The sequence below is a fragment of the Aptenodytes patagonicus genome, chromosome 1 (genome assembly GCF_965638725.1).
Source record: "Aptenodytes patagonicus chromosome 1, bAptPat1.pri.cur, whole genome shotgun sequence".
Taxonomy (NCBI): Eukaryota; Metazoa; Chordata; class Aves; order Sphenisciformes; family Spheniscidae; genus Aptenodytes; species Aptenodytes patagonicus.
The window spans coordinates 72004037-72019809 of record NC_134949.1 but is presented as its reverse complement, the minus strand read 5'-3'; the positions used below and the strand labels follow the sequence as shown (position 1 = coordinate 72019809).

Genomic DNA, 15773 nt, shown 5'->3' with positions numbered 1-15773 from the left:
AGATGGCCTTTTGCTTTGGTCTAATACATTTGTCCTAAAAATCACATAATAAAGGGGATAAACCATATCTCCTACACAGGAAATGAAAATATTAAGGGGAAAAAAACACAGCTTAAGTTTTCATGAAACAACTTTTCTCCAAAAATGCAGTGATAAAAAACACTTTTTTTTTTTTAAATTCAGCTTATTTGCTGTTTTTATCTAGTCAGTCACATTGACTGATGTTAAGGGTAGAAACTGAGACGAGGAGGGAAGATGTTTCAATTTCTGTTAAGACCAAAAGATCAAGGTAATCACGATGGGAAACTGGAAAATGAGCTGGAATCCCTTCTGTCTTGCACATCAATGGCAGGTTTGTTAACAAAATGACAAGCACAAGGCTATCGGCACAACACGACTCTTTCAGTTCTGCTCTCAGCCACATATGTGCAACTCCAGGCTCCAGTGATTCACATGAAACTGAAAACAGAGTTTGGCTTCAGGAGTCTGAGCTGCTGCTGACAATATAAGAAAGAAATTGTGCAATTAGATTTTGCGGTCCCAAGTCAGCTTGCACATCTAGAAAACGGTAAATCCAACTATAATATTTCTGAACAACATGTGGAGTCTTTTCCAAGTCTTTCGAGCGCGGAGTGTGTTTTCCCTGCCCTGTTTATAAGGTATGTAGCACAAAAGGGGGCCCCAATCCCTGAACAAAGCCTCTAAACGCACAGTTGAATAATTATTAAGAAGAACTGAAAGGCAGCTTTCGTAACGAGGTTATACCTAATGTATTTCATGGATGCAGCTGTGTTAAAACTTCTTAGAGTATACTTCTTTTTTTCTCTTTTCTTGTAGGAAACTTCAACTGACACAGAGCAAAGGATAGGTTATCAAGACCTCTGAAGCTGCTGACACTGTGGTATGTCCAGGTGTTTGCTAAAAGCTGTGGAACTAGAAGTAACATTACGGTACCCCAGGCAGCTTCAGAAGGTACAGCAACTCCAACACACTCATTGATAACTGACAATTTGTTGGTCAACTTCATCACTCTTTACAAACAGGCTCCACGTTCTGGGCTTATAGACACTAAATTGTGATTTTTAAGCTTAATACATACTTTGTCAAGTGATACAAGACAATGGTTGAGTAAACTGTAGTAAAGTAATATTGCTCTAAAAGCTAAGATGTTGTAAAAGGTATACAAGTTCATAAACTTAAATCATTTAATGTTATTTTCCAAGCTAAGTTAACTGTCCAATAAAGCTGCTTTCATGTTCAGCACTATTAAAAAGCTCTTAACAATTACTTTGTAAAGATGTAGCAAATACATTCTGAGTGTCATAAAGAGTTCCAACAATATTTAAGAACTGCTTTAAAATAACGTGACATAACTGGACATACACTAAAATATTTAATAACCAAACAAGCCTTTGAAACAAATCACAAAGCAACACTATTCTATAATGGTGACCCCAATTATTGCACAGGCTAGAAGAAAAGCTAAAAATATATGAACAGTAAGATAAAGCACTCTACCACATACGCATTTCTGTCAATAACTCCTGAAGTTGTGAAGACAGGCAGCATGAGAAAATAACGATAAAAATATACTAGAGTTATAAGCATAAGCAGAGGTTCTGTCATAATTGCAAGGCGGCTCTAGTTGATGAAGTACCTTGAACACAGGCATAGTTACCGCACTAGACTTTTTCAATTTTATGTAGGAATCCAGCCTAAAAAAGACTTCTTCATCCCTTCTAGCTTCCTTAAACGTACTTTATACATTGTTATGTATCATATCTAATCATCAGAGGTGGAAAGCTGCATGTTCACACAGGTAACATATCTCTATTGAAAGCTAAACATGAAGTCAGAACACTAGATTTTCACCAAAATATTCAGACCACCTGCTGAAGTAATTTTTTTAGATGGGCAAGTTTAATATTAGAATTTTTCACCCTGTAGCATCATTATCTGGATGGCAAGTAAATTCTGTTTCAGAGGTAGCTTTTTTCAAGACCATGTAAGTATGTGCCATACACAGATTCACATTCATAAACAAACTTTCAGAAAACATTTGGAAATAATTGCAATTCTGCCCTCAGTAAAAGAAATGTAAACTAACCACTGCTGAAAAAAGGATGGCTTTAAACCTTGTCATGACTTCAGCTGTGGATAAAAGAATATGCATACCAAATCAAAAGTCATCCCTAATTTACTTATTTAGCAAACTGACAGCTTTATACTACATCCATCATTGCTATGTCTATGTACTCCTCCACTGTAATTTATGACCACAGAAGACAATTTGTTTCCCATATAGAAAAACCTAGAAATGTATGTCTGGTTCATCTCAATCACTGATACAAACTTTCTCTCTTAATCTAGCCCTGTATTTCTCCTCTGAGTTCTTCTTCGCGTAATCCTGGGCAATATAACCTCGAGTCTGCATTTGCAACTGCCTGCATGCACTAACTTTTTGATCTCTGCTCTATACAACCTGCACTTAACAGTGGTTTGTACCACAAAGTCTGAAGCATGGTAACCACGATTATGTCAGAAATTGCTGCAAGACAGACTTTTTCAGACACAATTGCAAGTTGCTGCTCAAGTCCAGTTTAGTGGTCTTTTTTTAGTCTTGGTGACAGATCACTGACTGTCACAAATGACAGATCATTTTGTATCCAAGACCTATACGTGTTCCCAGCGGAGCACAGCTCCTGGAGGGGGTACCTGCTTTGTAGACCATACCATAGAACCTAACAAAGATACAGCATAGGAAGGTGTGTATATAGTCTTGCTGCCAGCTGGTACAGAATTTGACCATCATTCTGTCTTATTTAAAACTGCTCAATCACACAGTCTCCATGTTCTAGCAATTTCTGGGGCCATAACTCAACTTAAAATAGCCAGTCTGAAAGAAACAAATGTCTGCAACAATGCCCATCCTCAAGAAGTCAAACATTTGTAAAGCTGCATATATTTAAGAGCAAAAGAATGGAGATGGTAAATACTACAAAAGAGGCCAAGATGTTAGAGCAAGTGGAAACCAGGATATCAGTCCTGAAGACACAGATGCAGAAACCTGGTTTTTGGTTCAATTCTAACTGCTAATTGAAGGAAGACCAAAATCAGAAAATATGATCTGTTACCACGATGATTGCATTTCCTTAACCAAACTCAGGTACCAGGGGTCCTTTATAAACTCTTCCAAGCAAACAGGCTATTACGGCAATGCATTATACAACTAAATGGAAAATTCATTCCAAGACAATGATGTGTTTACCTTCACATGGAGATTAGTTATAGGAGCATTGTCAGCACTTAAGGCAAACCATTCACAGTACATTAAGGAGGCAATTAGAGCAAAAACCATCTTCAGCATTATTGTTCTTATAATTAGTAGTAGTCTACAGGCACAAGAACATCAATAATAATATGAACAGTCAATTTGTACCTTCAACTTCCAGGGAAAAGAAAACAGCTAAAATACATATTTTTGTCAAGAATTGAAACATGTATTTAACAAGGTATCATCTACATTAGCAGCCCCTTGGGGGTTTTAACAGAACTGTTCAAATAATTAGACCATAGGCATTCACTTCCATTCCACTTGCTATTTTTTCAATCCTGTACACAAAATCCTCTAAAGGCACAGAAGGAATAGACCCAAATTTTCGAAAACACAAAGTCATTCTGAATACCCAACCTGACAGAACTTGTAACAGCATTCTTTTAAAAAAATCCAACCATTAGTCATAAATTAGCGAAATAGTTGTTATTTAGTTCAGTGCCCCAGGTTATCAGTCACTCTTAGGGGAGGGACCAAATTCTTCAAGGACTGATGTGGAGACTGGGGAAGAGACAAAGACAGAGCTTGCACGTGCACGTGCACGTACACAGGCTTAGGTTCCTTGCCGAAGGGTGGGTACTTACCTTCCCACTGGCCAGTCAACACCAGACTCCTGCTAATGACAATGTCAATCTCTCTGGCACCATATTCCACAGCTAGCTTTATTTCAGCCAGTTTGGTTTCTAGAGGAGTTTGTCCAGATGGAAACCCAGCAGCCACTAGCAAGAAAGAGGATGCAGGCAGAGGGAAGAAAACATTTTATAAATTGACCATAAAATTGCAAATACCTCTAATACACCAAAGAGTTTGAAAGTTATTCCTTTTTTTAACCCTACCACAATTCAAAAAAATCTAAAGGCACCTCATCCTACTTTCTCTTCATCCACAAGAAGCATTTGCTCTTCCCTCAAGAACCAACGCCCAACAAGATACTAAGTGCATCTTGCAAAAAGGACTCTTTCACATGCCTTAAATTTCTCCAAAGCAGCCTACATAAGAAAGCACAATATCTATTGCCTCCAGCAGAATTGAGCAAACAAGGAGTGAACTCATATATGAAGCAATACACACATTTTTCATTCCCCCCAATTCTTTTAAGTAGTATTTCAAGTTAAATCCCAGTAATATGTTTAACAGCTAAATCACAATACAGCAAAAATTGTTTTCAATGAGGTCTACTTAAGATTACCTTTATGATGTTTAAGTACAAAACCCAAAGGTAACTTTGGAAATGGAAGAAATAATGACAAAGAGGATCTCTGACAAAGATCCTCTTTCTCTCTGGCATATAAATGCATTTAGCATGTATTTTTCCCTACACAACAATGAAACAACAACAAAACCCCCAAAACCAGAAAACATGGATCTTAGCATTAAACACCTGACCTAACTTCAAAGTTAGCCCCTGCTTTGAGCAGGAGGTTGGACCAGATGACATCCAGAGCTCTCTTCCAACCTGCATAATTCTTTGATACTACTTCTTGCTTATTGTAGATTCAGGACTTGTCTGTTGTGTGTGGTGACTGGAGAAAAGCTGCCACTATTAGATTTGCAAGTACAAGTCCTAAACCTGTGGGCTGCTCAGCAGGCAATAACCCTTGCCTCTGCACACAGCTTCATCGAATTCAGCTTGTAGGATTATACTTAAAAGCCAAACAATTGATAAGGAAAGAAACTTGTACTAGAACTCCTAAAATCTCATATTGCAGTTTTATTATCTACTTAGTGTCTACTGATACCTTCTCCTGCACACTATTGCAATTTCTTCTATTTGGGTGAGGGAAATACTGATAGATCTCAAGGACCTCTTTGAAGAGCTTCCAGCAAAACAGACTTGGCATTGCTGATAAGCTTGAAGTTGAAAGAAAACAAAAGATTATACCAGAAGCAAATCCTCCCCTCCATTCCCTTCCTTCCACCTGCTACCTTTTTACCTTACTCTCTGCAACAAAAGCAAGTCCAAACTTCTGGATTTTTCTACATATTTTACAGCATCAAAATATTTAGTTGGATATTTCAGAATAAAACATACCTGAAGCTACTGGTATGTTACAGCCAGCAGCCTTTAGGGCATTAACAGCATCGGTGACTCTTGCGGGATATACACAAACTGCTCCGACAGTAATACCTGCAAAAGCCACAGTTCACTTTTTCGTATGTATAGATTTCCACCTTCTCCGGTGCAATCCGTATTATGAGCATGTGTGCATTGTTTGCACCTCCCACTTCTGCATTCTCACAAGGATTTTAAGCACCTACAGCAGGGATATCTCTTTTATTGTTCAAGCAGTTCAGGTGATTCTCCATATTGTTACCTCCCTCATGTTCTTTCAGCTGACCCTGGGAGCAAGTTTGCATTAGCAGGAATTAAAACGCCAAGATTTTTATCGACAGATTCACTGTTTAATGCCACCATGTACAGTTAAGACATGCTTAGTCAGCAAATTACTGTGAGAGAAACCGCACTGCCAAGCTCTGTCCTTACTTGTTGAGCCAGACTGAGCCCAGCAGCAACTGAGCAGTCTTTATGTTAATGCAGTCCTACTGCATTTCTAGTTAAAATGCTATTCTCTCAAAGTCTCAGATAATTGACCTCATATTTAATACTTCAACCGTTTGAAGAGTCCATAAATCCAAGTTTTAAAAAAAGACTAATCTTTGATATTTTATGTGTATGGCTTAAAACCAGAGGTCTGATTCCTCTTTGGTTTTACCTCACATGACTTCAATTGGTGGACCAATGCCCATGTAAAACTGAAATATTTCAATAGTAAAAGCATGCCCCAAATGTCCCTGCTTTTGTTTTTGATAGATCATCATAAGGCCAACATGACAGGACAAAAGTCAAATGCTATTCACTGACACATCAGTGATTACATCTGGAAAAATTCAGAAGAGCTGCTCAGGTATAAAGAGGTTTTATTGATAGTTACATTGACAGTCTCAATTTGCTCTGAAGTTGAATCGTGTTCAGTCTTGGGTGTAACATTGGGAATTCAGATGGAGCCTGCTTGAGTAATATCAATGAAAGTTTTACCACTAGTTCTTAAGGGCTGTCTTCTGCCCCTTCAACTCTGCTGACTTAGCTGGGAAGTGTGTGTAAGTGTGTGTGTGTACGCGCATGAGTGTGTACATACGTGATACGCACACAACCACATACACTCACTGCAGGACTGATTCCTTAAAGTAGACTGGGCTGCAAAGATGTCTCCTATCTTAACTACTGAAACAAGCAGGTCACAGGTAATGTTTTCTGAAGCAAAAATAACATGCTTAGGACTGTGGAATGCATCTTTTCTGACGGGCAAAGCGGCAGGCTCGGTAGTTACATACAGCAACAGCAGCTAAGTATGAAATCCAAAGGAGTCACACTCCCCACTTCTCCAACTTAGTAAGGACATCAGCAGATTAACAGAATACTCAATTAGTTTCACCTTTGTGCACTGTTATTAAAAGACATTCACTGAGGTTACACACTTGTGGCTTCCGTATCAAATTTGCTCATCAGGTATCATAACTTACAGTGTCGCCCTGAGTCCATGCTTCACTTTGATTGCCAAACTGAGAATGGACTTTTTTCTCCCTGTATTCTTATATTAACTCAAAGGAATAGATATTTTGCAGTTAGAACTTAAGACAGTTGCTTTGAATAAGGCCATACAGGACCTAGTTTGTTCTCTCAGGACTATTAGCTCTGCAGCGCTGCCTACCATAACTGCTTCCGTTATAGAAAGAGGAGGCCGTTTTTACATGTATCTGAAAATTGAAAAAATACTGAGGAAATGCAGACATTTTCTCTACACAACACACACAACAAAACCAATCGTACCTTTATCGTGCATATCCAAGGCTTTCAGCAGGTCCTCTCTGATGGGATGCTTTGCTTTAAAACACAGTCTGTGAACATTTGAAGGAGTATCATCGCCTGAAAGAGTGGTAAGGTCTATGCAGGTGACAGCTTTCAGCAGCCAAGCAGCCTACACAGGGAGTGAAGCGAGGAATACAATATTTCAGTTTACACTTCCAAAACCAAACTGATTTAGAAGATGCAGGAATCAGAAGCCTGGCTCTCACTCTAAGAATAAGGAAACGTATGGGATATAACATGGAGGATATGTAAAGAATGGTTTATGACAGACAGGGATGGCAGATATTTGTTTATGTCTTGAGCAGTATCTAATGGCACAGAAAGGATTTGGAATCAAAAGTCAGCTCTCTCAAAGGATCGAATTCCAATTTTTGGTGTGAAAGCTAACTACCAAATGGGACTCTAAGAATCAGACAAACATTTTTACCTGGACAAAAAGCATCTTGTTTCAAATTCAATTCTATAAGACAAAGATAAAAACATCACCTATGTGAGGAACCTCACTGTTATAATATGCTCCGTTCTATATAGTATGTCTGTATCTTCAAAGCTTGCATGCACAAAAAATTGTACACGTGCTTCAAGAGGAGCACAGGTTTGCAATTGCCAATAACGAGATGACTGTACACATCAGCAATTTGCACACTTGCATGTTTGCATGCTTCTCCTGCTGTGAGAGTGAAACGTGGAATCAGTGGGGGGTAAGAACCCAGACTTCTTAAAACTTAGGGTCTAGACTCTAGATGTTTCCACTTTCTTTTGTGTGAATCAGGAATAAAAAAATGTGTAATTATTTGGTGCAAAAACCAAAAGCAAGAGCTAAGTGACAGGGCTAAAGCACTCTTTAGATGAAAATGCTATGGAATTTTAAAAGACTAATTGGAGAATGGAATGGAACAGAAGCACAACTAAATATTTTTTGAGATTTTTTGCTGAACAAAAATTGAGCTTAAGACATTATTTTGAAATATTTGTTGAAGATCTTCCAGCAAATTCTCATTTACAGTGATGGCTTCACTGAAAGCTGACATCTCTTAGTGGGCACTTGTTCAACAAGGAGAGAGTTTGCAACAGCAAAGTCCACTTGAGTCCGTGAAGTCCCTCCCTGACTGCTCTGCTCTGTGACAGGATTTGTCAGTATAGGCAGCAAAATTTGCTGTTCCTTCATAGAGGTATTACTCTGCAAATCTGAAGATGCTGGCCAGCCTACAAACCTTTCACACTTCGCTGATGGGAGTCTCCTTTCTGAACTTGCAGTAAATGTTACACTGAAAGCTACTTTGGTGTGACTAAACACAGAATGAACCGTTACTGGCCTCTGTTAGTCTAAGCTTGACTGCTTCTTTCTAACTGGTTTCTACTTTCACCCTATAATACTTCAGAAAGGTTTTTCACTTTAAATGGTTTTAAGTTTCTTTTACTTGGATTTTTATATCCTTCACTTGAGGGAATTTTTGTCTCATCTCTTATAACATGAATCATAAAGTCATCAAGACAGATGTAGTCACGGAGTTCCAAGAACTGGTATGAACTTCATTTTCTTTAAAAGGGTTTTTCAAATGAGTATTTTGGGAAATGGGCTTCAAAATTTAAATCTGTGGTGCTACTTACATTCAAACATGTAAAGGTTCAGAATCATCTCTGTGAAATAAATAGCACATGACTATCATGACTGCAATGACAGTGTTCAAACACAGGAGAGATGCTTCTGAAAATAATCTCTTGGCATTCTTCAAAGTAAAACCTCACTCGAGTAGCTCAGTACCAGTGTTACTACACAGGAGAGTGAAGAAGTGTTAGTAATAATTAAACATTTGTCCTACAGCCATGTTGAGGGAGTGACACAAAATCCCTTTCTTCCCAATGATTCTTTGTAATCAAAGCCTGTGGCTCTCTATTCCTTTGTTCTTTATATAGTAACTTCTGTCAAATCAGAAGACTTACTTTTTAGATTACTGCACCTGCAGTATCTGAAGATAGCCAAGGTTATGGAATACCCTCTGGATTTTCTCACTGACACTATTTCCCCACCCAGAGCCACTGGACTGCTAGACTTGGTATCATAGAATAGAATCATAGAATAGTTTGGGTTGGAAGGGACCTCTAAAGATCATCTAGTCCAACCCCCCTGCTGTGGGCAGGGACATCTTCAACTAGATCAAGTGACTTTTTATGTGTAAGAAACTCTTGGGAAATGCTGAGCTAATGTCTAACTTTCCTCAGTTTATGTCCATTTTTTATGTAATCATAACATTCAAAGCACAGACTTTCAGGTTCATGTAGCAGGCAGGAAGTTGTTTTCTATCACCTTCCAGTAGGATCTCGCACAGCTACATCAAATTATCCCCAAACTGTCATCCACAAAATCCGTGCTCATTGCGAACGCAGCTTCAGCCACCCCAGAATGGCTGCCCAACATGCTAAGCTCAGGATACCAACTATTTTGAACAGTTTTTTGAAGAATTAAGTATAATTAAATGATTCTTGCTTTGTTCTACTACGTTGGACTGTTAAGATTGATCCTTGAGTGTCTCCTTCCTCCTGCTTCCACGTTAACAGTTACTGTTGCAAGTGAACAATTTGTTTAGCATGCAGAGGGGAGGAATCACACACATTTGCTTGCAGAACAGGTGTTTGGTGAACGAAGAATCAACTTGTCCTTTGGACACCGGTTACAGCCCCATGGCTGAGAGCTCGCTGGGAGCTCTGGGTCTGCTCCACGGCATTTCTCAGACCTTGCCCTTGGCTAAACGCTGTCGAAGTACTTACAGCATCCTGCAGCCAGCTCTGCCTGCCGTTCCCCTCTCAGCGCTTCCCGTTCTGCCACTGAGGCAGCAGAAACCAGCACATGGCTGTGCCTCACCCGCCCTGCTTTGCAGAAGGTATTAGCTTACACTGCTGACCCAATGCCTTTGCATTACGATTCTGATGTGCAAACTGGAGAAACCAAAATGCACACCAGGCCAGTATCTGCCAGTTCTGCCAGGGGGGCAGTAAACAGCAGAGGCTGACTAACTGCTAACACGTTAAGCGTGTGTGTTCAATGAATACAAGACAGCCTTGAAGAAAAGCTCATTTTCACCACTGGCTTTAGCAGTGGCTTACATGAACCTATTTTATACTAAGATGGACAATAACTGATCTTTTACCTTATCTCAGGAGTTAAGAAAGCCCCCTTAACATTAGTAGCCTCTTTTTTTTCCTTTCTTCTTTTTTTTTTTTTTTTTTCCTTTCTCCCCCCCAGTGCCATAGCCAGTCAGTATTTTTGAGTTTTAGGTAAGAACTAGTTAAGCAAAGAAATCACACATGTTGGGGATGTTTAAGTAAAGAAAAATCATCCAGGTAGGTCAAACTTGACAGGGACCACGATCATTTCTTACAGCTTTAAAATTAAAAAATAAGAAGGCAGCGTGCAGAGAAGTCTGTCTGGGAAACAGAATAAATGTGGTGGGATAGTAATATACAATTTAATCCAGTCATGAATAAAGATGACTTAAATTCATTTGTGGTTTTGCCACTCATGAGTTACAAGGTTTTTAACTTGTTTGGATAAATGCGTCACCTTATTCCATCCCATCATCATCAAATACAAATTATTAAAATAAGACATGGACAAGCACATCTTTTAAGGTTACATGCATCTTGAAAAAAATTCAATATTGCAGCCTGGAGAGGGAGAGTGACTGCTTTAAAAACACAGGAATAGAATGCATAAAAAGAGCACTTACTTGCCAATTACCTTTCACAGTTCTCCATTTTTTAATTCGTTCTGCATGCCTCACAACTGCAGGTCGATTCACATGCACTTTTGAGATCCAGCCAAGTTCTGGGTTGGGAAAAAAAAGAAGAAAAAAAAGTCTCATCTATTTGTGTGTTCTTTTAACATACGGTGTGGCACTTCAGAAGAAAGTTGTAGCTTGGTTTGGGACCTCTGAAGAGCACGTTGTGCTTTTCTGTCCTTTTAAGGGCTTGCGTATTTATCACCAGTCCAAAATACCATAATAGTATTAACTTCTGTTAGGGTATGATCTGTGAACTGGATGTTTCACACAGCGTGTTTTGTTTGCCATTACAACTTACTGCTGATGAGAGACACTATGTTGCCAGTCCTGGACTATGAAGTTTATTATACATGTAGCATACAAAAAAACCCCGCAAAACAGCCTTCTGCCATTGCTTGCCGATTTACTTCTTGATTCCAGAATATGGTAACATTCATTCAGTCCTTCGCTTGTCTGCTGGCACCCAGGATACAACAGCATTTTTTGCGTGCGTTAATCTTTGCTTACAGGAACCGTATCCCACAGAGTCACCAAAACCTCTGGACAGACCCTTGCGTAACAAAGCATTTGAGTTGTTATTGTCTAGAGCTAATTTTACTGAATTTGCTACTAGGGCCTGACTAACTGCAAGTTTCCAAAAGCACTGAATTCCTGGGCAACATATCTGCCTGGAAGCTGCCGAGATGCATGCCGGCCTGAGAAGCGCTCACCTTGCCAAGCACTGTGGAGGACTCAGGGCAACATCTTCATCGTTTGAATTCCTTCACATGCCCACTGCAGACAGCCTGGCTCACAATTTCAGTGAGTTTCACTATCCATAAACAATAACCAGACCAAAAGAGAAGCAGATACTCAACGTTTACTAAAATAATGTAACTGCCTAAAAATAGAAGCACCAAAAATTGGACACTGCTTAATGAAGGGTAACTGACTGATAAAGGAGAACTGACGGTTCAGGCCCTTGAATCTTAGAATTTCTGCTTAGTATGATAAACCAAAAGCGTAATTTTGAATGTTAATAAACACAAACTGCTCACAGAAGTACACAGGAAAAAGAAATGAGATCATCTTTAAAATCTCTCATGACCAAAACATAAATAATTCTTCTAAACACTAATCATATAAGCATCCATTGAAATACTCTGAAGACATCATCAACAATCATTAACCACCAATCATCAGCAAATCACCACCATCAATCATCAAACACCATCATCAGTTAAGGTCAGTATATGGATATGGGCTCAGATACTAAGAGTAATTAATTCTGGGTGACTTAATTTATTAAGAGCATCTCATCTCTACAAGTCTTCTTCACTACTGTATTAAACTTGCATTTCCCTCGAGCACATTGATGAAAAAAGGTTTAAAACTTTAAAAAAAGCAAATAGCCAAAATCATTAATTTTGTACAGAAATCTTATCCTCAATTTTTTTCCTTCCTACTTTATAGTTTTAATAGCCAAAAAAAGTGCAGAACTAATATACTAGCTAAAGTATGTGTAAATAGAAGCTTGTTTTCCTAATTAGACTTAAAAAAAGCTCTGAAGAAACCAATTTAGGGTAAAGATGACTCAGTGGAAATGCAGGACAAAGGCATGAAACACAGCTAAATGAAATCTTGTTCTGACCACAGTAAGACACCTTGCTACCACTTTCCTATTACCACATACAAGCAAGGTCAAAATGTTGGCCAAAAGCAAGAAAAGTTAAACCAAAGAAGGAATTTCAAAGGAATCCTAAGGAATTTAAGGATTTCTTTAAGACTTTAGCATCAGTCTCACTGTATGGCAAAAATGAAAAGGAGGAGCTTGCAAAGTTGCAAACCAGTCAAACCACAAACCCTCATTACTTCCCTCCACTTTCAAAGCCACAGGCTTATTCATTCTGCCCCAAAAGCAAGAAGCTCAACTGACATGTAGAAAGTAGGCGAGAAAAGCTATTGCTACTAAACCCATGGCTAGAACTTTCCTTCTTTTTGAATATCAAGAAATGCAAAACATATAAACAAAGACAGCTGAAATATAAGCTAGTGAAACCTCTGCATCCTCCGCAGTGGCTTTAAGGTTGAGGCTCCTGTGTGATCAGTAGACAGCACACATCACTTCCCATGGGGCCATTATAGGCAATATTTGACACAGTCCACGGGGGAGGAAAACACAAATAAATAAACAAGCAAACAAATCACAAACTTGGTGTTGTGATTCTCCTACTATATGCCAAGTGCTCAGGTGGAATCCTTTAATCATAATCCCATTCACAAAGATAACTTTTGAGCATGGTGACCTTTCAGCCCCTTTGGAAAACGTGATAAAATCAAAGCAAGCAGTTTAGATGAGGTACTCAGCTTCTTGCTCTCTAATACAGATCCAGAAGCTTCAGTTACTCTACCCTAACCTATTCTTTCTACATTATGAAAAACAACCAAGAAATCCAACTAAATAATTAATTTATAAAAACTATAGAAGAGTTAGGAAGACTATGGAGACAGCATCCAGTTTGTTAAACATGGAAGATTTTCATCTTCTTGGTTCTTTGGGGCATAAGCGTGAATTTAAGTGAAAGAACCAAAATTTCCCCCATGAGCAGGTTAACCCTTCACTACTTATTATTTGGAGCAGATTCAGTCTGATTCATCTTGTGCTGGACTTTGGCAGAAACATACTGTTAATTGTATCTGCCCCTACCTGACTTTTCAGCATAGCTTCTCAGAAGGCCTGAGTAATCTCTGCAGGAAACGGAGCGCTGCACACTAGATGAGCTTAAAAGAAATAGTCAAGTGTAAATACCCTTTGCAAGGGGGGGCGGGGGGGAGGAGTGTTGGGGAAGTAATGTTTAAGAAATTCACAATCAATGGGAGAAACGAGGGGGAAGAATAGTGGAAGTGAAAAAAAGCTACTTTTGCTAACTCATCTTTGCCCAAAGTCACCTGTGAAAGTTACCATGTATCAGCTGATCAGCAATAGCTGATTGCCTGTTCTTAGTTCTTTGCAAATATGATTAAATTCATTGGCTTAAGCCCTTTTCACTGTGTAACACATTTTACCTTCTGTTTTTAATAACTCCAGACTAATCATGAAGGTAGCTGACACATAGCAACTCAATAAGGTGCAATATCTAATTTTTGTGCCTGACACGCAAGTTTCCTTGAAAGACCATAGAATTTGGATCTCCAAGTATGTTTTTGAATGTGGGATATTGAACCACTGTGCACAGCAGAGGCAGAAAACTTAAAGAAAAAAACTTAAATAATTAAAAGGAAATCAGAACTCCATCCTGTCTGTACAACTTAATGTGAGACATTATGCAGCTTACCAAAGGAAATAAAAAGGTGTAATAAAAAAATGCACGGCAAGGAAGGACAAAGGTTCTAGTGATACGCAGCAGCAGATGGAGACTTCTGTCTAACACAGACCTTTTATTCAAGCCCCCTTCTCCATTAATTAAAGCAGTGGGCAAGTGAAAACAAATATGTCTCAGCATAATTGTCTCTAAATAGACTTTCAGTTTGCCATGTGAGGTCTCACCAAATCTTTAAATGTAAGTGTCCCTATTCAGAAAAATCACTCACAATTCCAACTCTTTTTTTTTTTTTTTTTTTTGCATTGAATATCAGAATAAAACCATTATTTGAAGTAGAACTGACTGCCTTTGGATTCTCCCCCTCCCCCACTCCCCCAAGCTTTATGATTTAGTATCTGGCTAAGGAAAACTATATTTAATTAGGCTCATTAACCTTGCAGTGTGAACACGTCTTTTTTTTTTTTTTTTAAATAAGTCATCTGCTAGTCATCTGCACAGTCATGTGGCTTCAGGGATAAAAGTAATTAAAGCAGTTACACTATAGCTAATTAGCCAATATTCTGTAATCACTCTTCAAGTTTACTTTTTCCTCTGAAGACATTTGAAAAAATCATATTCAAAATCTTAACAGGAAATTCATCTCCTCTCTTTGAAGAACATGAATCCAAAAATACCAAGCATTTCCTCAGAAAACAATAAATAAAACCACTTCATTAGTATAATTACATAAATATCTAAGATACCTAACACATTCCTCATAAAATAGGCTAAGCTTTTCAGAAGCTTTAAAAAAACCATGTAGATGGCATCCCTTCAGATGGTGAAACAGAAAGCTCAAGAATGCCTGAGGCTGTAGTTTCACAAGCATTTTAAGGCAGCACTGTCCCCAAAAGAAGCTGCCTCCCCAACTGGTTATTTCCTCCCCTGTGCCAGAAACAGCATGTGTGCTCCTGCTCTTACCATGAACACATGATAAAATGGGTAAGGGAAGCGATGAAAGCTGTTATTTCTGGAGAAGCGAGTGAAACTGTGTCCTGAACCTTTAATGGAGAAATGAGGTGTTCCGCTGGACACAGGCTGACCCCAGCTGGCCATGCATAGCCGAGCAAAGCCACTGAAGAGAGAGAAAAGGCTTCAGGATCAGGTCTTGTTACAGTAATCTTACCACGTAAGCTGTTTAGAGGTTTGGGGGTTATTCAGTTTCTTCAAGACAGAAGCTGTAGTTATTTTTCCATAGTGACACTTGCTGTGGACCTATTTTATTTTCAGATGGGCCCTCCTTATATGAGAGAAGTTCAGCCTCCAAGTCATCAGCATTCAGATACTCAAAGCAGGATACCAAGGCACGAGCCCTGAACTAGAAATCAGCTCTACTATCTTGTGACATTAGTGAAATCACACAATGTTGACAGCGGATCACATGAAATGGATCACGGTATCCTCCAAAGCACCTTGAAAACCGCTGACAAGCCTTTCCTCAGAAAGCG

The 15773-nt window shown here is 38.9% G+C and overlaps 1 protein-coding gene across 2 annotated transcripts in view; it reads right to left on the bottom strand.

Moving 5' to 3' along the window:
* DERA (deoxyribose-phosphate aldolase) overlaps positions 1-15773 on the bottom strand; it is a 62381-nt gene that overhangs the window by 41602 nt on the left and 5006 nt on the right. For both annotated transcript variants that reach the window (XM_076342151.1, XM_076342140.1), the window contains exons 2-5: positions 10931-11028; positions 7164-7311; positions 5367-5462; positions 3919-4053 (exon numbers count right to left, since the gene is read on the bottom strand). In XM_076342151.1, the coding sequence (XP_076198266.1) occupies positions 3919-4053; positions 5367-5462; positions 7164-7311; positions 10931-11028 (477 nt within the window). The remainder of the gene's footprint in view (positions 1-3918; positions 4054-5366; positions 5463-7163; positions 7312-10930; positions 11029-15773) is intronic.